This window comes from Dipteris shenzhenensis, chromosome 32 (genome assembly GCF_047967505.1).
Source record: "Dipteris shenzhenensis isolate YYH24624 ecotype China chromosome 32, Dip_SZ_1.0, whole genome shotgun sequence".
Taxonomy (NCBI): Eukaryota; Viridiplantae; Streptophyta; class Polypodiopsida; order Gleicheniales; family Dipteridaceae; genus Dipteris; species Dipteris shenzhenensis.
This window is the reverse complement of record NC_141627.1, coordinates 44,357,356-44,377,761: the sequence shown is the minus strand read 5'-3', so window position 1 is coordinate 44,377,761 and position 20,406 is coordinate 44,357,356. Positions and strand designations below refer to the sequence as shown.

The 20,406-nt window shown below is 45.0% G+C and overlaps 1 protein-coding gene and 1 pseudogene across 2 annotated transcripts; one reads left to right on the top strand and one right to left on the bottom strand.

The window, feature by feature from the left end:
- The first annotated feature begins 523 nt into the window (after positions 1–523).
- LOC147880824 (PHD finger protein ALFIN-LIKE 1-like) lies at positions 524–19,779 on the top strand. Of its 2 annotated transcripts, XM_087371298.1 has the most exons (6): positions 524–844; positions 954–986; positions 1,356–1,578; positions 16,700–16,777; positions 18,807–18,933; positions 19,065–19,779. In XM_087371298.1, the coding sequence occupies exons 1-6, from the start codon at positions 745–747 to the stop codon at positions 19,350–19,352; spliced, it is 849 nt and encodes a 282-aa protein (XP_087227424.1). In that variant the 5' UTR covers positions 524–744; the 3' UTR covers positions 19,353–19,779. The 2 variants fall into 2 exon arrangements, with proteins under 2 accessions (XP_087227424.1, XP_087227425.1); XM_087371299.1 differs by lacking the exon at positions 16,700–16,777 and having other exon boundaries at positions 534–844; positions 19,065–19,768.
- Positions 8,347–11,741, bottom strand: LOC147880825 (uncharacterized; annotated as a pseudogene).
- Positions 19,780–20,406: the final 627 nt, after the last annotated feature.

Genomic DNA, 20,406 nt, shown 5'->3' with positions numbered 1-20,406 from the left:
AGGCACAAACACCACATGTGCATGGAAAAGTAAAATAAAGCAATAGCAAAATGAAATTCAACAACCTTAAGACAAATTGAAAAAATTAATTAATGTCCCAAACAACCTCTACAAGGCAGGAATTTAACCTCATGTTGACTAGTTGAACTATGTTGATAGGAAATTCTCCTCCCCTATTTGTTCGTAGAGTTTTTAGTATCTTTTCAATTTTGTTCTCCAACGTTGCTGGGATTGTGGACATGCCTCTACAAAGATTTGAGTGTAAAAGTTAGAGGACATCATTGGCCCTAAATGTAGATTCCTTGGGAAATGGTTGCCTTGGTTGCTTGTCCATTGTGCAAGAGACACAAAAGTCTGCACATGAATGGATTGCGGGTAAACGATTTTGTGTGCCGATGCTCGTATCTCTCCTCTGTATTAACCAAAGCTGCTAGGGTTGGAGGCACGTGCAACCACCCTTGGTGACATGGCTCTTGTCTCTTGAGGCCAAAAGGAGCAAATAAGAGCATGAGCGAGGTCAACGAGGAAGTTTGACGAGAAGACGGGGGGACAGTATATGAATAGGGAATTATGATTGATTAGTGTAGAGGCTTATGAGTCGAGTACGTTGGTGGTAGCATGCGCTCTGCTCCTCCCTCGGAGGTGTCTGCTCGTTCATTCCATTGCTACTATTACTATGCGACCTGAAGATTTCCTGCACATGCACCTTCTCGATCCTTCTTTGCAGCTCAACCTTTGCGGGTAATGGAAGGTGTTCCCATGGCCTCTAACCCCCGTACCGTCGAGGAAATCTTCAGAGATTACCAGGGACGTCGATCAGGCCTCCTCAAGGCTCTCACTTCTGGTGTCCCCTTTTGTTTCTTTTCCCCTTTTCTGGCCTTTGCTATCTCCTTCATATGCACCACGGAATGCGCAGATCGTTGCCTTCTGACGTTGGAATTTTGGCTTTGCAGAGGTCGAGGACTTCTATCAGCTTTGTGACCCTGGTAAGCTTGCCCTTCCATAAAGTTGCAGATCTCTTTTCATTTGCGATGGCCCGTGTCTCAAGGAAACAGTAACATGCTTTGTTTGAGTTACTCCCATCATTCTTTCGGGCCTCCATGCTTTGATTAGATCATGTTCTTGCAGAGGGTCATTTCTGAGTTTTGGTAATTCAGATGTGAGGCTTATGCCTGGCATGTGTTTAAAAACTGGTAGAGATTGACCGAATGATCTTCTGTGACGCAGAATTTCAGATCTGAATTGTTGCACATTGGCTGTTTTGCTTCATTTTCTGGTGAATTTGAAAAATGCGTCGATACATTGAAGAAACTGTTTTTCTCGCGAATCTGAGGTTTGTGGGCAATTATTTACAGACAAAGAGAATCTGTGCCTGTACGGTTATCCAGATGGAACTTGGGAAGTCAACTTACCCGCAGACGAGATTCCACCAGAGCTTCCCGAACCAGCACTTGGTATTAACTTTGCAAGAGATGGCATGCAAAGGAAGGATTGGCTATCTCTGGTCGCTGTTCATAGTGACGCTTGGCTCTTGGCGGTTGCATACTATTTTGGAGCGCGGTTTGACAAAGTGGAAAGGTGATCTTTTTGTCTCGTTCTCTTTCATTGTGAGCGAAGGCCGTCACTGTGGGTCGGCGTAGGGTAGCTGAGTGACTGTTAAGATCAGAGTCGCTAGACGTTACAATAGCTCGTCGCTTTTGTGGGAAAGTTTCTCTTTGGAAAGAAAAAGCTTGTAAGAGTATTGACTTTATATACAAAAGAAAAGTAGCCGGGCCTTCCTAAGTGATATTGAGGACTAGAGTGAACTCATGCTGTGGCCTTTGTGCCTTTGTGGCATATGGCTTAGCAGGCGGCATCATGGCACAACAAGCAACTTAACTCGAACTCAACAAATGATTCTCATATTACTACTTAATGTGATATTCTATACACAATCGTATCAGGGTTGCTGATTGAAGCGGTTTGTCTATGCAATGCCTCTTAAACAGGACAATTATTAGAAATGCAGGTAAATTTTTCATATTGGATTTCGGCGACAAAATGCAAATTCAGGTTAAAGAAACTCACTGGTGCGAGTATTGCTCACAATTTTATCCAAGCATTAAAGTTTTCTTTGAAAATTTGTCTAAGTTTGTGATCGTGCTTACCAATTCTATTTTTATTACTTCTTCAAAAGCCCAGACTGCTCTAAAAGTTGTTAGTGCTGTCAATTGATTTTGCAAGAAAGGTTATTGCAAAAGTGGTGGATTTCTTTTGGACTCCTTTAGACAAAAACTCTTCTTGGATCTTCTGCTTATCCTAAATTGACAAGCAGATTAGGCACCGAAGCTCTGTAAGGGATACCTATTCTAGCTAGATGTGAACTATGAGAGAAGGCCATCAGTTGATGCCCAAGACTCCTCCAAAGTCCTCTTATACCATTGGTGTCTTTGGTACTCAATGGGTCACACGGGCTCTACCTCCTCGGCTTGCTTTTCTTCAAGTTCTGCATTTCTGTGATCCTCAAGTCCTTGTTATAGCCCCCCCAAGACTATGTCTAAAACTCAGTCCAAGGCATGTCTCAAATAACATTCAAAATGTCCTAGGAAACAAAGTGTGCAGACCTCACAAGCACTCTATGCAACCGTGAGAAGACCATATAGGTGACTAACCTTAAGCTATTGCATTAGCTGGATTGTCCAAACATCTTTTACTTAGAAATGCTCATTTGGGAGAGACTATAATGAAATCATATAGTCTTTACAAGCAGTTCTAGCCTGAATGTAGAGAATGTGGGTTACTTTTTTATTAAGCCTTCTCTTTAGTGCTAGCCTTTGTCACGGCTGAATATGCCTTCACCTCCAGAGTGCAGACAGAAACTCAGTACAATGACCTTTTTATAAATGGATGCTGAATTATGTGTGGGTGTGTGGATATGTATGTGTGAGAGCATATGTTTATACTATGGTCTATATCCACTATTGGGTGTTGATGACGTCATTGGGGATGCCATAGTAGCTATTCCCTGCAATGCAAGATGGAGTTTATGGTTTCCAACCTGGTGAATGATTGTCATGATATTGAAACTGCACACTGTGTTGTTTCAAGAGGATGAGTTTGGGCAAGTTCTTGGATAACATTAGGGTATATACATCATATCTTATATTACTGTCTTGGTATTGAGATTATATGTCCCCTTTGGCAGACGTCATGCGGTATTCGAGATCATTGGCAGTCTCAAGTATGTCCAACAGAAGACCCAGCATCAGCTTTGTAGCAGGGAGAACCACTAGCGGGCTGTTGCACGAGTATTTAGCTACATTGCTGGTACTCATGAATGTGGTTGAGGAAGTGTCTACTTCCTAGAATTCCCTGCTGGCCGCGGGGACTGGCCTAGAGGAAGCGTCAACTTCCTAGAGGTCCCTAGTTCGATTCCTAGAGCACCCACTCGGCCCAAGCGCTGGGGCAAGGCAAGGCTAAGAGGGGTCCAAAAGTTGGGCCCAAGGAAAACCAATGTTCCATTGGTTGGAGAGGGTTAGGACTTTAATGTGGGGGCAAACCAATGTTCCATTGGTTTGAAAGGGTTAGAGCTATAATGAGGAGCCACGTGGCAATTCCTCATGCAAACCTATCCACCCTTTTCTTATCCCAAAGCTTTGGTACGGGATTTTTTGGCTGCTCCTTTCACTTTCATGTTTCCCAAGGTATTTGAGGCCAGAATGGTGTCTCATATTTGATTTCATTGCAGGGGCACTCTAGCCTCCATCCAGTTTCTTTCTCAAAGTTGTTTCTAAGTGGTTTTGTACTTAATGAAGTGGTTGAAAGATATGCAATGTGGCTGTGAACGACATGGATGGTAAGCTAGTTACAGTTTACTGCCCTTTAGTTTACTGAAGGCCAGTTTCAGTATCTCTGTGCCGTCTCATCTCAATGAGATAGAGCCCAATGCAGACCTGGTCCTAGAAATGGATCAGTCGTGGAAGTGGAACCAAAGCCGTGTCCCTCTTGAAAGAGGCAGTGGTATCGCCCCCGGATCTCATAGGCTAGGTTGGGCAGACACGTAAGAAATGCTCCTCTGTCTCAATCTCCCCTAGAGTGTGTGTGTGTGAGAGAGAGAGAGAGAGAGAGAGAGAGAGAGAGAGAGAGGGGGGGGGGGGGAGGGGGAGGGGGAGGAGAGGGAGCAAGGGAAACAGACCAAGGTTGGTGGGGTGGGGCTAGAGATTAGTATTGTATATGGGACAAGAAGATACAACCAGCTAAATACAAGTTGCAGTCTTATAGATGACTGACAACAACTGAGGGAGTTTCGGCTAGGCCTTTTTCCTGTAATTCTTCTAAAAGTACAGTGCCTTTCCTTTTGATGTTTGTTAAAAGAGATTATGCAGATTTTGGGCATCGATGTCTCTATATTCTCTCTCTCTTGGATGGATTGGTATGCCTGATGAACCAAAACATCTGGTGCCCTTCTTCAATGTCTCCTGGTGAGCAAAAGTTTGCATTTCCTAATTCCATTGGGATGTCTTCCACTCCTATGATATCAAATCTTGTTTTCATTTTACATGTTTGGTGTATCTTGAAGAGAGAAATGTATTCTCCAAGATAGTCTTGTCTAGTATAGGTTAGCATAGGGTTGATCTTTTTCATGTAGAAAATGCCATTTTCTCCGATGATTCTTGCTATATCTTGTCTAAAATTTTCTGTTTTTAAACTCTTTATTAAATTTTTGTTGTTGATTATTGCCTGCTTCAACTCTTTTATACCATCTTTTCTCAATTTGCCTTCCCCCTTTCACGTCTTCTTTGAATGTAATTCATTGAAGAAATTATTTAGGTTCCATCTAAGCTGATGGAGTTGCTCTAATTGCTTCTCTTTTTTCTTCCCCTGCATTTTAGAGACAAAATTTCTGGATGGGTAGACCTTTCAGGTTACATTGTACCCTCAAGGATGGCTAATGGGTGGAACCATGACCTATTTGCATAGACACGCTCGCATTGTGCATGTATACATATATGCACACACCTTTGAGGCAGTAGCCTAGTGGCAATGGAGCACATGACTTGCATGTGCGTGCACGCACGCGCACACACACACACACACACACACACACACACACACGTGTGTGCGTGTCCGTAGCTGCAAGCAAACGTTTGCAGTTTGCAAACGTGAGCAGAAGGGGTTAGGTTTGAAACAATGGTGGGCTATGTAAATTGCAGCCCAAACATTGCTGTAGGCTACCTTTGCTCAGAAGAAGTGCTAGCTACCTCCATTTTGCAGCCTCAGCCATGTACTGTTACTGTTTTTGTTGTCAAGGCAGCATATTACATAATACAAGGCTACATTTAACGTTTCAGACGTTGAACAGGGAATCTAGTATGTATGTTCATTTTGGCCACTTATCTATAACTTATTTCAAATGCAAGTAAGTAAATTCCCCCGATTTATAGTAGCTGCTGGTATCCATTGTCCACAGAGTTTGAACACATTTCCATCAATTGGAGTTGCTAGGAAATTTATATGGGCCTCTCCTCACATCTGACCAACTATTGCATATGATGGTGCATCCATACCTGCCCCACTTCTCCCTCACGCGTTCCAACTCGGCATCAAGGCTTTCAACCTCCTCCTCAGCTACTTCGTGCATAGAGTCTCATAGGAGGGATTGAAAGAAGGCCGAGCCTCTACAAATGGACCCGTACCATATCCAGGAAATATGTACTCTCACAACATTGTGCAACATGACATTTGGCCTTACGTATGTGATAGTTGTTCCATGCCTTCTTGATAGGCGTTGGCCTTGGCTGTGATTCAAAGCCTGTAGCGGCATTGGAAAAGGTGTGGCAGCAGCCTGCAACAGACACCTCCCATGGATGATTGTCCCTCGTACTGCATAGCAATTGCAGCTGCTTGATTCCATATCCAATAGGCTGAATAACTTGCACATGGATCTGCTCCATGTCCCTTGACGTGCCCATTGCAAATTGCTATGGAAAAAAACATGTGAGATTGTGAAGTGACAAACAGATGCATTGTTGTAAGAACAACAAAGATTGCAAAAATCTTGCGCATGTAGGTAATCATAAAATGGTTGCTGTAGAGATGCAAATGGTTGCTGTAGAGATGCGCGGAAGAATTGATACTTAGCTAGGGAGGGATCACCAAAGACTCGATTGTTGCAGTCCTTCCATAGGGTCCATAGTGCCCAATAACAAAGCCAATAAAAGAATATCATATCCTTGCCTTAACCAAACAACCAGAATTGCTTGCCAAAGCAAGCATTGGGGAAACGAGCTTGAAGCCGTTGCTGTAGTAAGAGCAATAAATCATGAGATTCAGGGCAATGCCAGAATGAGCCATAGGATCCTGCAAGTACAGACATTGTCGACAAGTGGCAAGGAGCAATATGACGACTAGCCAAGATGTGTGCAAATGGAAGAACCCCAAAGAAAACTCTCCATAAGAAAAACTTATGTTGAAGAGGGAGTTTTGAAGCCCAAAGGTGCTGCAATCTTTTCCACATCATCGAGGGGTGCGTATGAAACCGGCCTTCGATAAACAAAAGGGTAGTGAACTTCTTCTACTGTGTCATAAACTTAATAAATAGCCACAATGCAAGCTTCAGTCACTTAAATCACTTAGCACAACTTAGAAACAAGCTTCAACAACTACAAAGGTGAGGCTAGAATGCCCCTGCTCAATGAAAATAGTACACAGTGCACCCACTGGCCCCAAATGCCTTGGTGCCCCTTATGGTATTTATTTAATGCTTCTGAATGGAAATGCTTTACAACAAGGGTTCAACCTTGCACTGTTCCTCTGTGCAAATCCTCTACTTGTCTTCAAGGCATCTAATCCCAGTGCACCACTAGAATTCCCACTGGCAAGGCATACTCAGGCATTCACTTCTGATCTGACACAACTTAGAGGCATTTAGGCATCCAAACCACTGGCAAACTGAGCTCAAGGCAGCCTCAAGGCTATCACATGCATCCACACTGTCCTTAGGCCTTCCATGGGATCACCCTGGCCTTTGGGACCTGTTGGAGTCCTGAAAGGACTGCACCCAACACGCATGCACTGCAAAAAGCTGCAAAGCAAGAAAGAACAAGGAAAAAACCGAACGTGGAACCAACTCCTGTTGTCTATGGCAGAGGGGGCGAGCTCCTTCCTCGCACCTATCCTGTGTCTAAGCTCCCCGCCGGGTGCAGGTGTCTTCCAGCAATCAGGAGAAGAGAGAGAAATGAAGGTAGAGAGCGGCGGGTGAACAAGAAAGAGCTGTAGAGGAAAGATGGTTCACAGATCTGCCCCGAAATGATTGCCTCGAGATCTGTGCCCGAGTCCTCCTAAGAGAAGGTGCCAAAAGCAACAGGGAAAGTTCCTCTTGCAGCCTGCATTGGTCCAAAACAGCTCCAGAACAGCTCTAGAAGCCACCACGCAGCCAAAAACATGTGCACAAAGGTCCAGCACAGCAAAAGACAACCCCGGGCAACCTGCTGGAGGCAGCTGAACACGTCTGTACGGACGTCCGTACAGTCTGTACGAAAATTTTCTGAAAGTCCAAAAATGAGCTCTGGCACTTCCTAGAACAGTAAAAAACAGTGCATACTAGCCTTAGAACAGTCAAAACAGTGTTAAAACGGCTGAAAACAGGCTTGAAACAGCTCAAACAGCTCAAAAACTGCACAAGAACAACTGAAAACGTCCTACACCTCTGGGAGAGTGAGGGGAGAGAGATGGAAGGTGGGGGAAGGGCATGCATACGCATGCTTGACAAATGGCACCTCCTCCTTGCCATTTGCCCCTTCATTAAAGTCCTAACCCCCATACCAAGGACAACGTTGGTTGTTTTTGGGCCCAACTTTTAGACCCCTCTTTTAAAGCCTTTGCCTTGCCCCTAGGACCTAGTGGTGCATCTAGACTTTGCCCTTAGGAACTTCTAGGAAGTGTGCACTTCCTCTAGCCAGTCCCTCACGGCCATAAAGCCTTTGCCTTGCCCCTAGGACCTAGTTGTGCACCTAGACTTTGCCCTTAGGAACTTCTAGGAAGTGTGCACTTCCTCTAGCCAGTCCCTCACGGCCAAACCATTACAACACTTAACCATGGTTAACCCCGGGTTAAGCGTAGGTTGAGTTACGAAGATACTTTACATCAGTTTTCACATCCTCTTTTCACGTCCTCGTGACATACCCTCCTCTTAAAATAGCAAACTACCTAGGTTGCTGTTGAAAAAGTACAAATAGGCAGAAATAGCCCATACCAGAATATACATCATCTGTAAGATACAACCTGCAATGATAGTATGGGCTAGGAGAGCTCGAGAGTCCATCCATACATCAATGCATCCTCTATGTCGAGTGTCGCGAACACCCATCATGGAGACCTCACGGCAAAAATATTGTCAGCAAGCAGCATCTCGGGTGAGACAATCGGTGCCACCAAGCGATCTCCAGATATATGAGCAGCTTGAATCAAGGAAGGGGAGGTGCTATCCTCCTCTTGAGCACCAGGCAATGCTCCAGATCTCTGCTTTGCTGAACTTGTAGCAGCCTGTACCGTGGTTGGTGCAAGCTGAAATGCGCCGAGGTAGAGCTGCAAAATCTGAGGTGAGTCTGCCAGGTCACCCTCCTCCATCCACCTCGCATCTAGTGTAGGATAATTCTTGAACTTCACCAGATAGCGACGGGAAACTCTACCTTTTACTTTTCTTTCCGTATGTGCCAAAATCTGTTCCGGAACCAAGATTTCATCCAACTCTTCCACCTCGGGCTGATCCTCATGCAGCAGGTCAACAGGCACATCACCATGGAAAGGCTTCAATAAACTCACATGAAAGGCATTGTGTATGGTCCAAGTGGCAGGTAGCTTCAGCCTGTAAGCTACGTCATTAATGCGTTCAAAAATATGAAAAGGACCATAATACTGCATCTTCAGCTTTGTGTACACTTTCGTCTTGCCTTTCATCTTCCTGAGTCGTGCTTTTTGAAAACGCAGCAGCACCCAATCGCCCTCTTTCAAGAGCAACTCGCGGCGATGCTTATCGGCTGCTCGTTTGTGCTTCTCTTGGCTTTTCTGGAGGGCTTTTTTGACCTTCTGGTAAGCAACATCCAAACTTTCCACAAATCTGTCCGCTTCAAAAATCCTCTTATGTATGGAGAATGGGAGGTACCTTCCGTTCTCCTGCCACAATTTCAAAGGGGGCTTTCCCCGTGGATGAGTGTACAGTGTTGTTGTACGCGAACTCAATAAGTGGCAAAAATTGCTCCCATTTCGATTGCTGATCTGAAACATAGCATTTGAGAAGATCAAGGGCAGTGGAATTGGCTTCTTCAGACTGCCCATCAGATTTAGGATGGAAAGAGGATGAGAAATTCAAAAATCCTCTTATGTATGGAGAATGGGAGGTACCTTCCGTTCTCCTGCCACAATTTCAAAGGGGGCTTTCCCCGTGGATGAGTGTACAGTGTTGTTGTACGCAAACTCAATAAGTGGCAGAAATTGCTCCCATTTCGATTGCTGATCCGAAACATAGCATTTGAGAAGATCAAGGGCAGTGGAATTGGCTTCTTCAGACTGCCCATCAGATTTAGGATGGAAAGAGGATGAGAAATTCAGCGTGGTACCCATATGCTCAAAGATACCTCTCCAGAAAAGACTTGTCATCCGCGGGTCTCTATCACTGACAATTGATTGAGGCATCTCGTGATGTTTAAACACATGCGACATAAAGAGTCTCGCCATCTGGTCTGCTGTAATTTTCTTTCTGACGGGAATGAAGTGGGCCTGCTTGCTGAATCTGCAAATAATGGTCCATATCCCATCATGTCCAGATGGTGTATGAGGAAGATCAAAGATCAAATCCATGGCAATGCTCTGCCAAGGTTGATCGGGAATAGGTAGAGGCTGCAGCAGTCCAGCCGGCTTCTGCCTGTCATATTTCACCTTTTGGTAGGTGATGCATGTCCTGACATATGCCTCGACATATTTCCTCAATGATGGCCAAAAGAAATAGTGCTCCACAGCTTTGATGGTGGCCTTGTGACACACACTCTGCCATGCATCATCAGAAATCCATCTTTGAGAGTATAGTGCTCATGCTATGTCCTTCAACCAACTGATCATAAATCCATGAAAAATCAGCATCATTGGCATATTGATCCTTCATGGCATCAAGCTCATCATGATATGCAATGGTCACTGCTGAAACTTGTGGCTTAACAGACACTGCATCTGGAGTGGGCTTGCGTGAGAGTGCATCTGCAACAACATTCTTCTTCCCATGCACATGCACAATCTGAAAATGAAACATAGAAAGAAAATTTGCCCACCTCATATGCTTCTCAGACAACTTTCTCTGAGTGAGAAAGTACCGCAGTGATTGATGATCGGTCTGAACATGAAAATCAGCACCCAAAAGATAATGCTTCCAGGTCGAAAGAGCATGTATGACAACCAACATCTATTTCTCATAGATGCCAAGATTCATTTCAGCATCGTGGAGCACTCTACTCTCATATGCCACGACTCTTCCATCCTGCATAAGTACCCCTCCTACGCTGTTCCCACATGCATCTGCTTGGACAGCGAACGGTTTGCGAAGATCTGGCAAAATAATCACAGGATTTGAGCAGTGTCGCTCCTTTAGTAGGTCAAAAGCTGCAGTTTCTTTGGGACCCCATCTGAAAGTGACCCCTTTCTTCTGTAAGGCATGTAAAGGAGATGCAATCTTTTCAAAATACCGAATGAACCTCCTGTAGTACGAGCACAAGCCCAGAAAGCTACCTTCAATTTAGCATCCAGAACGTGGGTCTTGCCACGGTGAGTGATTGTGATTGTTTTATTCTTTGTATCCAAAACAGCCCCAACACGAAAGTGCCAAGGTATCCCCAGTAACACATCACAACCATTCAACGGCATAAAATAGAACTCTTCTGTGTCCACGTAGCTCTGAATATGCATCCGCAGCTTGCCTATCACCGGAGTAACTGACTGGCTGAGTCCCGGACATGCCATATCTGCATCACAGAAAGGACCCATCTCTTCTGCCCTTATTCCTAACTTTCCAGCCAGCTCTGGAGAGATGAAATTGGTCTTGGCTCCCGGATCGAAAAACGTCAGAGCTGTTTGGTCTCTTATCTTGCCCCATGCCCGGCATAACTCTGTAGCATCTGTATTCTGAACAGCCCCAATCAAGTCTGCAAAAGACCAGCAGTGGGCTTGGGCTTTTTATTCTTCTGATCAGTCCTCTTTTCCTCCTTGTGCTCACTCTACTCAGAAGGAGGGAACTTCCGCTTCTTATGTGGGCATTCAAAAGCCCTGTGGCCTTCCTCCTTGCAAATATAACACTTGTTGGCATCATAGAGAATTTGCTTTTCCTCATCAGACATGCGGGTCAGTACTTACCTCTGTCCTCCAACAAACTTTGCCTTCATGGGCTGCGAAAACTTTTTGAACTTCTTAGGGGATTCCGTCTTGCTGCCCTTTGGCCTTGATGTCTCCTTTGAGCTTCCTTTGAACCCAGAAACTTTCCCTTTCATTAGTGCATAAGCTGTAGTGGCATTCTCAACCAACTAAGACATATTGGAAACCCTTGTCTTCGTGCAATAGTCCCGAATCTCCTTTGGCAACCCGCAGCAATATCTTTCAATTTGCTCGGACAGCGGCACATGTTTGTAAGAATTCACTGGCAGTAGGGCTTCCCAAAACTTCTTATTGTAGTCCTCCAAATTTCTGCAATTTGCAGCATCCAACCTGTACCAGGCGGTCATGATATCCACCTCAAAAGTGGTAGTGAGCCATGCTGCTGAGAAGACCTGCTTGAATTTGACCCAAGTGGTAGGTGCTCTGCCTTGCAAGAGGAGGTTGGTCCACCATTGGAGCGCATTGCCCTTCAAAAAGGTGGCTGCCTTTGGAGGATTCTGTGAAGTGTCCACCTGAGTAGGCAGCATCAAACTGTTGCACGAATGTCAAAGCCTTCAATCTGTCCTGCATCCCATTGAAAGTCTCAAACTTGATAGTTGCCCCTCCCTCCTTGTAATCTTTCAATTTGCCTTTAGGGGTGAGATTGTCATAAACGGGGGCCTGTAAAAACGGTGGGGGCATCACTGTTCCCGCATTTTGAGCCATTCCAACTGTACCCATGGTGGGGTTTGGCATTCCAGGTCCCACTCCCTGCATGTGTGGCATATTCCAAGTATTGCCCATTGTCCCAGGCATTCCTGTCTGCATTCTAGGCTGCATCCCAATGTTTGAGTACATCATATTGGCATTTGCAAGGGGCATTCCATCCATCATAGGTTGCTGGAAATTCTGCATTCCCAGCTGCGTGCTGCCCATAAAGCTACCTGGCATTCCGGGTGCCTCTGCGGATGGTGCCACCATTGCCTGAAAAACTGATCCCCCTCCGAAATATCATGGATGCATCATGGGCTGAGGAAGGGCTTGCTGTCCCTGATTGACTGAATGGAAGTTATTGGCATTACCCGCTACAGGGGTGATCGAGGGCATCTCTGACGGCTATCCACTGAAAGAAACATGCCTAGGGGTCTTCTTATGCTTCTTATGTTTCTTTTGAGATGACTTTTTGCTTCCAGGGGAAGCACCATAGGGGGAGGAGCTTGCATAATCTCCGTGACAGCATGTTGCAACTGCGACAGGGCTCCCGCTACACTTTGCATTCGTAGCTGAAAAAGTGCATTGGGATCAAGCTCCTCTGCCTCATCTATCTCATCCTGTGAGTCCTCCGTGGCATGCTCAGGAGAGACTGGATGAGTCCCACTGTCCTGTTGGTCATCACCCCTGCTGGTACTGTGCTCCTCTTCAAAGCTCTCTGATGCTTTGTTTTCGTCCTGTCCGTCCTGCTCTGAAATGGTCAATGACCTCTCACGGTGTGATAGGGCGCACCTTTGTAGGAAGAGGGTGACGATCCTGGCAATGGAACCACTAAAACCGGCCTTCGATAAACAAAAGGGCAGTGATCTTCTTCTACTCAGTCATAACCTTCATAAATAGCCACAATGCAAGCTTCAGTCACTTAAATATTTCACTTAGCACAACTTAGAAACAAGCTTCAACAACAACAAAGGTGAGGCTAGAATGCCCCTGCTCAATGAAAATAGTACATAGTGCACCCACTAGCCCCAAATGCCTTGGCGCCCCTTAAGGTATTTATTTAATGCTTCTGAATGGAAATGCTTTACAAGGGTTCAACCTTGCACTGTTCCTCTATGCAAATACTCTACTTGTCTTCAAGGCATCTAATCCCAGTGCACCGCTAGAATTCCCACTGGCAAGGCATACTCAGGCATTCACTTCTGATCTGACACAACTTAGAGGCATTCAGGCATCCAAACCACTGGCAAACTGAGCTTAAGGCAGCCTCAAGGCTATCACATGCATCCACACTGTCCTTAGGCCTTCCAGAGGCTCACCCTGGCCTTTGGGTGCTTACTAGAACCTGTTGGAGTCCTAAAAGGACTGCACACAACACGCATGCACTGCAAAAAGCTGCAAAGCAAGAAAGAACAAGGAAAATACCGAACATGGAACCAACTCCCGCTGTTTGTGGCAGAGGGGCGAGCTCCTTCCTCGCACCTATCCTCTGTCCAAGCTCCCCACAGGGTGCAGGTGTCTTCCAGCAATCAGGAGAAGAGAGAGAAATGAAGGTAGAGAGCGGAGGGTGAACAAGAAAGAGCTGTAGAGGAAAGATGGTTCACAGATCTGCCCCGAAATGATTGCCTTGGGATCATTGCCTGAGTCCTCCTAAGAGAAGGTGCCAAAAGCAACAGGGAAAGTTCCTCCTGCAGCTTGCACTGGTCCAAAACGGCTCCAGAAGCCACCACGCAGCCAAAAACATATGCACAAAGGTCCAGCACAGCAAAAGACAACCCCGGGCAACCTGATGGAGGCAGCTGAACACGTCTGTATGGATTCCGTACAGCCTTGGAACATTCAAAACAATGTTAAAACGGTTGAAAACAGGCTTGAAACAGCTCAAACAGCTCAAAAACTGCACAAGAACAACTGAAAACGTCCTACACCTGTGGGAGAGTGAGGGGAGAGAGATGGAAGGTGGGGGAAGGGCATGCATACACATGCTTGACAAATGGCACCTCCTCCTTGCCATTTGCCCCTTCATTAAAGTCCTAACCCCCATACCAAGGACAACGTTGGTTGTCCTTGGGCCCAACTTTTAGACCCCTCTTTTAAAGCCTTTGCCTTGCCCCTAGGACCTAGTGGTGCACCTAGACTTTGCCCTTAGGAACTTCTAGGAAGTGTGCACTTCCTTTAGCCAGTCCCTCACGGCCAAACCATTACAACACTTAACCATGGTTAACCTCGGGTTAAGCGTAGGTTGAGTTACGAAGATACTTTACATCACTTTTCACGTCCTCGTGACAGCGTATCATACACCAGATGTGATTTGCATGAAGAGAAAAACCCAAGGAGGAGGCAGCAAAGCCTTATACAAAGATGGAACCGTGATATCAGCTAACAGTAGTGCATGGCAAACATGATCATCCGATTGCAGAACTCAGTCTTTCAGTCGGCTAAGAATCTCAAGACGAGATACTCGCTGAAAGTCATGGAGCATATGTGACAATATATACTATAGGGGCCTATAATGCTGTCCCAAAGCATATTGTCTGACAGTTGCAGGAAAAGAGATCACTATACGAGCATCATCCACAAGGCAAATACCTTTGGACCAAAGAAAATCATAGTGGCGAGGTTCCTGCAAAGCCAACGGAGGAATGAACACCCTTAACCAATAAAGGCTCTTGGCATGCAAAGAGTTTCCTGCAAGAGTATCCCTGTGATTCCATTTAATGTGGGAGAGTATGTGCTTCCAATTAGAAGCAAGCGACAAAAGGGCATCCCTTCCCTCTTCCATCAATGTGACCCAGAAGCAAGTCCCATTGGGTAAGCTGCCGACGACCAAAGGCTGCAAAAGACAAGTACAAAATCAAATGTCCAACTTTTATATCCATGGCTAATTACCCTGCATGAAGTGCAGCATCATTTTTCCCTTGTGTGTTAGAATATGCATGTGAATATTGAGGATACTCAGTCCTCCATGCATTTTAGGTGAGCAAAGGTGATCCATTGAAAGCAGCCTAAGGGCTTTCCTTCGATAGCATGACTGCCAAGAAAGCTCCATGATATTAGATGTAAAACAGGAGCTGTCTTGCTTGGCAAACATCATCAAGGGCAAATAAAACTGGATATAGGCAACCAGAATTAATTGAACTATGCGATAGCAGACATGCAATGGCCAGGTGGCCAACTTCCAATATTCCAGTTTCTTCTTAAGCAATGTCAAGCAGCCAGTCCATTTGCTGATGACGAGTGACGGACATCCCAAAGGGTAATCAAGATGACGTACGAGCTGCGTGGGTAAAACTATGTCTCCTTGCTGTAAGATATGATGCCAAGCTTTCTCATGGAGAGGAAGAAGTTTAGATTTCTGAAATATACTTGCAGACCAGCAACCATACCGTATAAAGCTAAAGCACACATGAGGCATGAAAGATCCCATTGTGTTTTGGGGCAAGAAAAAGGATTTATCAGCATATGCCTGCGCAATCAACGGCCTGCTGCCATGTATCTCCAGACCATGCAAAGCACGTGTAGCTACTAAATGTTCCATGTATCGAAGCATGGGGTGACTCGTGAGTAGCTATGTCATAAAAGAAAGCACTGAGAGGACAGCCCTGCCGCACGGAACACAAAAACCTCATAGATCCGTAATATCACTTTTTAGAATGCCCAGATTTATTGCCTTGATATAACCAATAAATAACATGCTGTATTTTTCCCCAAATCCCAGAGATTTCAGGCTGTGAGATGAAATCCCATTGTATCGTATCAAAGGCTTTAGCAACCTGTAATGAGAGGACAGCTTGCCCAGTGTAGCTTGCACACATAGGCTGCCCACATAGTCATTGCGTGCATGCGCACACACACACATACATGCACACATATTTTTCCAAACCTAGATGGCAGCTTATGCTTGGGTACTGATGAGAGCTAGTCATGTATTAAGTCATGAAGTAGAGGTTGTAAACAAAGGCTGATTGCCTTTGCTAGAATCTTATATGCAGTGCCCAAAAGTTTAATCGGCCTCCATTGATTTGTTAAAATTATGCACTCCCCTTAGGGATAAGATGGATGAGACCCTTAGTAAGTGGAGCATGCATAACATCAGAGTCCCAAATGCTTTGTAGAGTAGAAGTGATATGATCACCAAGATCCTCCTAGAAAGCAATGAAGAAAGCTGAACTGAAAGGTAAGGCCCTCCCTAGTGCCAAGTGCAGCAGACCAAAAAGTATGATCCACTTAATTGGCTCCCTATACATTGGAGTCCCGACTGGGTTGAACTGCTTGGATGCTTTGACTTGGGTTTTAGTACTCATAACCGTAGGTTGTCAACTCATTGCATGCCAGCAGACATTAGGGTGGCAAATCGAGTGTCGATTGGTGTTCTACATGCAGTCTATTTTTTCAGTCCATGCCTTTCTGGTGGATGCGTTTCAGGGCCATGATACACATTTTGCAACTGCTCATACCTTACAATTATATCATACAGTCTGATGGGAAAACCTTAATGGTTCAGGGTTTAACACCCTTGAATTGTTATGTTTGGTTACATGTGTGTGGTATATCTTGACCTGTCTTGCGTGTTTGTACTACCTCTGACTATTTTAAATTCTTCCGATTTGTGCAGCTCAGCAGTTTTCAGGAGACATGGTGCATTACAAGAAGAGATCACCGATGGCATGGTCAACACTTTTTTGATGAGAAGGCTCTTGATAATAATGCAAGCTTCTGATGTCACGATTTTTTAATTGTCAAGTTTCTGATTCTGATACATGCTTGGGTCTTGCCATTAGGTTTTGCAGCATTTTCTGCATGACTAGCTTGGTATCTGATTTCCCCTTCATCCTCTTGGATATCACATAGCATGTAACCCATTGCTCCATCCAAACACCTGTGAATGCGTGGGCATGGGTGAATGTGGGTGTACACACACGTGTATGTATCATGCATATATCACACACACACTCTCTCTCTCTCTCTCTCTCTCTCTCTCTCTCTCTCTACAAGAAAGAGATCAGCCCCATGTTAACATAAATGAGCAATACTACATCAACGACAATATCTCCATGTACAAGAGACAAGCTATTTGCAGATTTAGAGTCAGCTCCGAGGTAGAGACCGGTAGATGGACACCTCTTGGTAGGAGAGGCTCTGTAAAATCTGTGTTAAGGATAGTTTGAGTGAGGACGGGCATCACTTTATATGCCAGCGTCAAGAATACTCTGCGATCAGGTCAGCACAGGATATGAAGATGGTGGTACTATAGTATCTATTGACCTTTCTCTCCCTCTTAGCACGACAGGTTGGAGCTACATTGATCCAGATGGCAATGCATAGGAAGACACTCCTGGCATCTAGGAACAAGCACTGACCACCACTGGGGGAGACCCACTCTCTACCCTCTACAGTCTTTCACTGGAGACTGGCTGGCTTGCAGGGATATGCAGTCCTCTCCAGGACCATATATGTCCATACTCTCTGTTACTAGTTTTCTCATTTTTATGTTCTACACATTTGTAATTTTGTATTATGTCTCAGTAACTTTTGGCTGAGCTGGGTTGGTTTACTTACCCTAGTGCAGATTGTTGTTTTTCTTTTCCAGTGCAGTTATGTCTAGAACTCTGTGGACCTTGTATCTTGTACTTGCTTTTTTTCCCACCCCCATAGATTCTGACGGGTCTCCTGCAGACTTTCTCAGGAAGAATGTTGGGGTCATGCCATCCACCCCTGGGCACTTCTGGGGGGGGGAGGGCCTCCTTGAGCTCCTGATCTGTGAAAGGAGCCTCCAGACATCTGCTCAGACTGGACGTGACCACTGTAGGCACCTGCTCCCAAATTGCCTCACATGCTATCAGGGTCGCAGGGGACTCTTCCTCCTGAAACAACTGTCGATAGGTCCGTGGTCATCTCTAGGATCTCGAGGATCCGAGTGCATCCCGTAGTCTCTGAAGCTGTGTCCTTGCTGAGCGAGGTCCGATAGTCTGAAAGAAGTGCCTGGTCATCATGTCCCCCTGCTACAGCAATTCCCTGCTGTAATGAGCACCTTAGATAGTGTGTGGAACCACGAAAAGGTCGATGGAGAGGCTCGGGAGAAAGGTAGTCGAAGATGGGGCCCGAATGAGCCAAAATAGGGCTGTGGAAAGCCCCTAAAAGAGGCTGGAAAATTCTGAGTTTTTGCCTCTTCTTTTTTTTTTTTTTTGGGGGGGGGGGGGGGGTTCCCTAAGTCACCTAGGACTGTTAGTACACTAACCTAGGGCAGCTGCAACAGTTAGGACACGGACTTAGTCTTAACCTAACCAAACTAGCATTTCATTTCCATCTCCACACACACGCCCACACATTTCTATGTGGGTGTGCATGTGTAGTGTATATGTGCTCAATGTGCACTTATGGGCACATGCGTATACATGAACAAATGTGTGTGTTTGTGGGGGGGGCGGGGATGGGTGTGTGTATCTGTGGATATTGAAAATGGTGTGGAATTCTGTTATGCATCTTCATTCATTTGACTTGCAATGGAGTTGCTATGCTGCTGTCTTAAAAAAATTGCGTGCTTGTACTCTAGGAGTGAAATTATGATGCTAATGAGCTTTAGATTTTAGAAAAAAATAACTTTCGTAACACGTGTGTTCTTTATCTCCTAGAACTAATGGACATCTTTTATGTGATAATTGGCCATCAATTATCTGTTTACTGTGTGACGGAATTATACCAAAGCCTGTCTGGATATGCAGGAAGCAGCTTTTCAACATGATCAATGACATTCCTACGGTTTTCGACATCGTGACTGGAAGGAAATCTATTAAAGAGAAGGGTAGTGCTAACAATAACACTAGCAAGACCAAAGGAATCGGAAAACCTGTAAGTTGAATGCCCTTTAACTTTTGAATTTAATATCTGTTGAGAATGCAAGTGAATCTGTCGCCTTTAATGAACTTTTTGTACACGTATGAGTAACCAATTATACATATGTGGCCCTTCGAATTTTGAAGGTGCAACGACAACAACGCATGACCGAGGTGGATATGAGAAATTTCAGGCCACCACCTTCTCCAGAAGAAGGAGATGAAGAGTCTCCTGATGATGATGATGACGAAGAGCATAGTGAGACAGCTTGTGGAAGTTGTGGGAAGAGTTATACAGTTGACGAGTTTTGGATCTGCTGTGATATATGTGAAACATGGTTTCATGGCAAGTGTGTGAAGATTACACCTGCAAGAGCACAGAACATAAAACAGTACAAGTGCCCATCTTGTACCAATAAAAGAGCAAGAGTGTAGTTGTTTGCCATAGAGTAGTAGTTTTTTTTGCGATTTGACTGTACAAGAGAGACAATTGGAAGCTGTTTTTGTGCATCCATATGGCAAATTAAGGCTCTTCAAAGGTGGTTAAAATTTTGGGTCTGGTTAAACCCATACCAATACATCCACCTCCACCTTAAAACCCCTCCTCACAAATGACACTGTTTTTTGATGGTAATGTGTCTGCTTTGGTGGAACTGGATCTATTAGTTTGAGTTTCTTTTGGCTTTGGTTCTCATTTTCAGTTACGAGGAACAGAGCAAATCTCTTGTTAAGGTAAGAGATTGAGGCTGCTTTATTGATTTTCAATAATCTGAAATGCAGCTAAGCACAGTACAAGCACTGGTTCATACAGTTGGGAAATAATATACTTTCCTCTGCTTTTCTTCTCCTCATCCTTGTACAAGAAGGGATGCATTTGCTGCTGCTGTAATGCATACAGTTGGGAAATAATGCAGCAATATATCTTCTTCTTTTCTCCTTTTCTCCCCTTCTCTTCCTCCTTTTCTCTTATCCTCCTCACTCTTTTCTCTCCTCTCCCCAATGCTACTTTCTGGTAGGACCGTGAATACTAATTCTTCTGTTAGGATGTCAGAAAAACCTAGTCCATATGGCTAGTTTGTCCACACAGCGGAAATAGAAGATGGATAAGGAATGCTGTAATTCAAAACTTTACGTGTCCACAAAATAAAACCCACAAACACCAAACCCAAGAGATAGACAATGATAGAGCAGTTGACAGATTGCCTCAGAATATATATAGCACAAATCTGAGTCAAAACACATTGACAGAAAGCTTCACAGGAGATCCCAAAACCGGCAGCAGTCCACTGCCCTGGCTGCTGGCTCCTGCTCCAGCCCTGCTGCAGCCTTTCCGGCCCTGGTAATCTGTAGACCAGCCTGCTGTAGTCGTCCGGGTCCTGCAATAGTCCATTCTTTCCATCTAGAAAGCTTTTGGCAGCACCTACATCTGCACAGCAGCCATGCCTGTTTGCAGGAGTTCCACAACCCTACTGAATGCTTCAAGAAGACC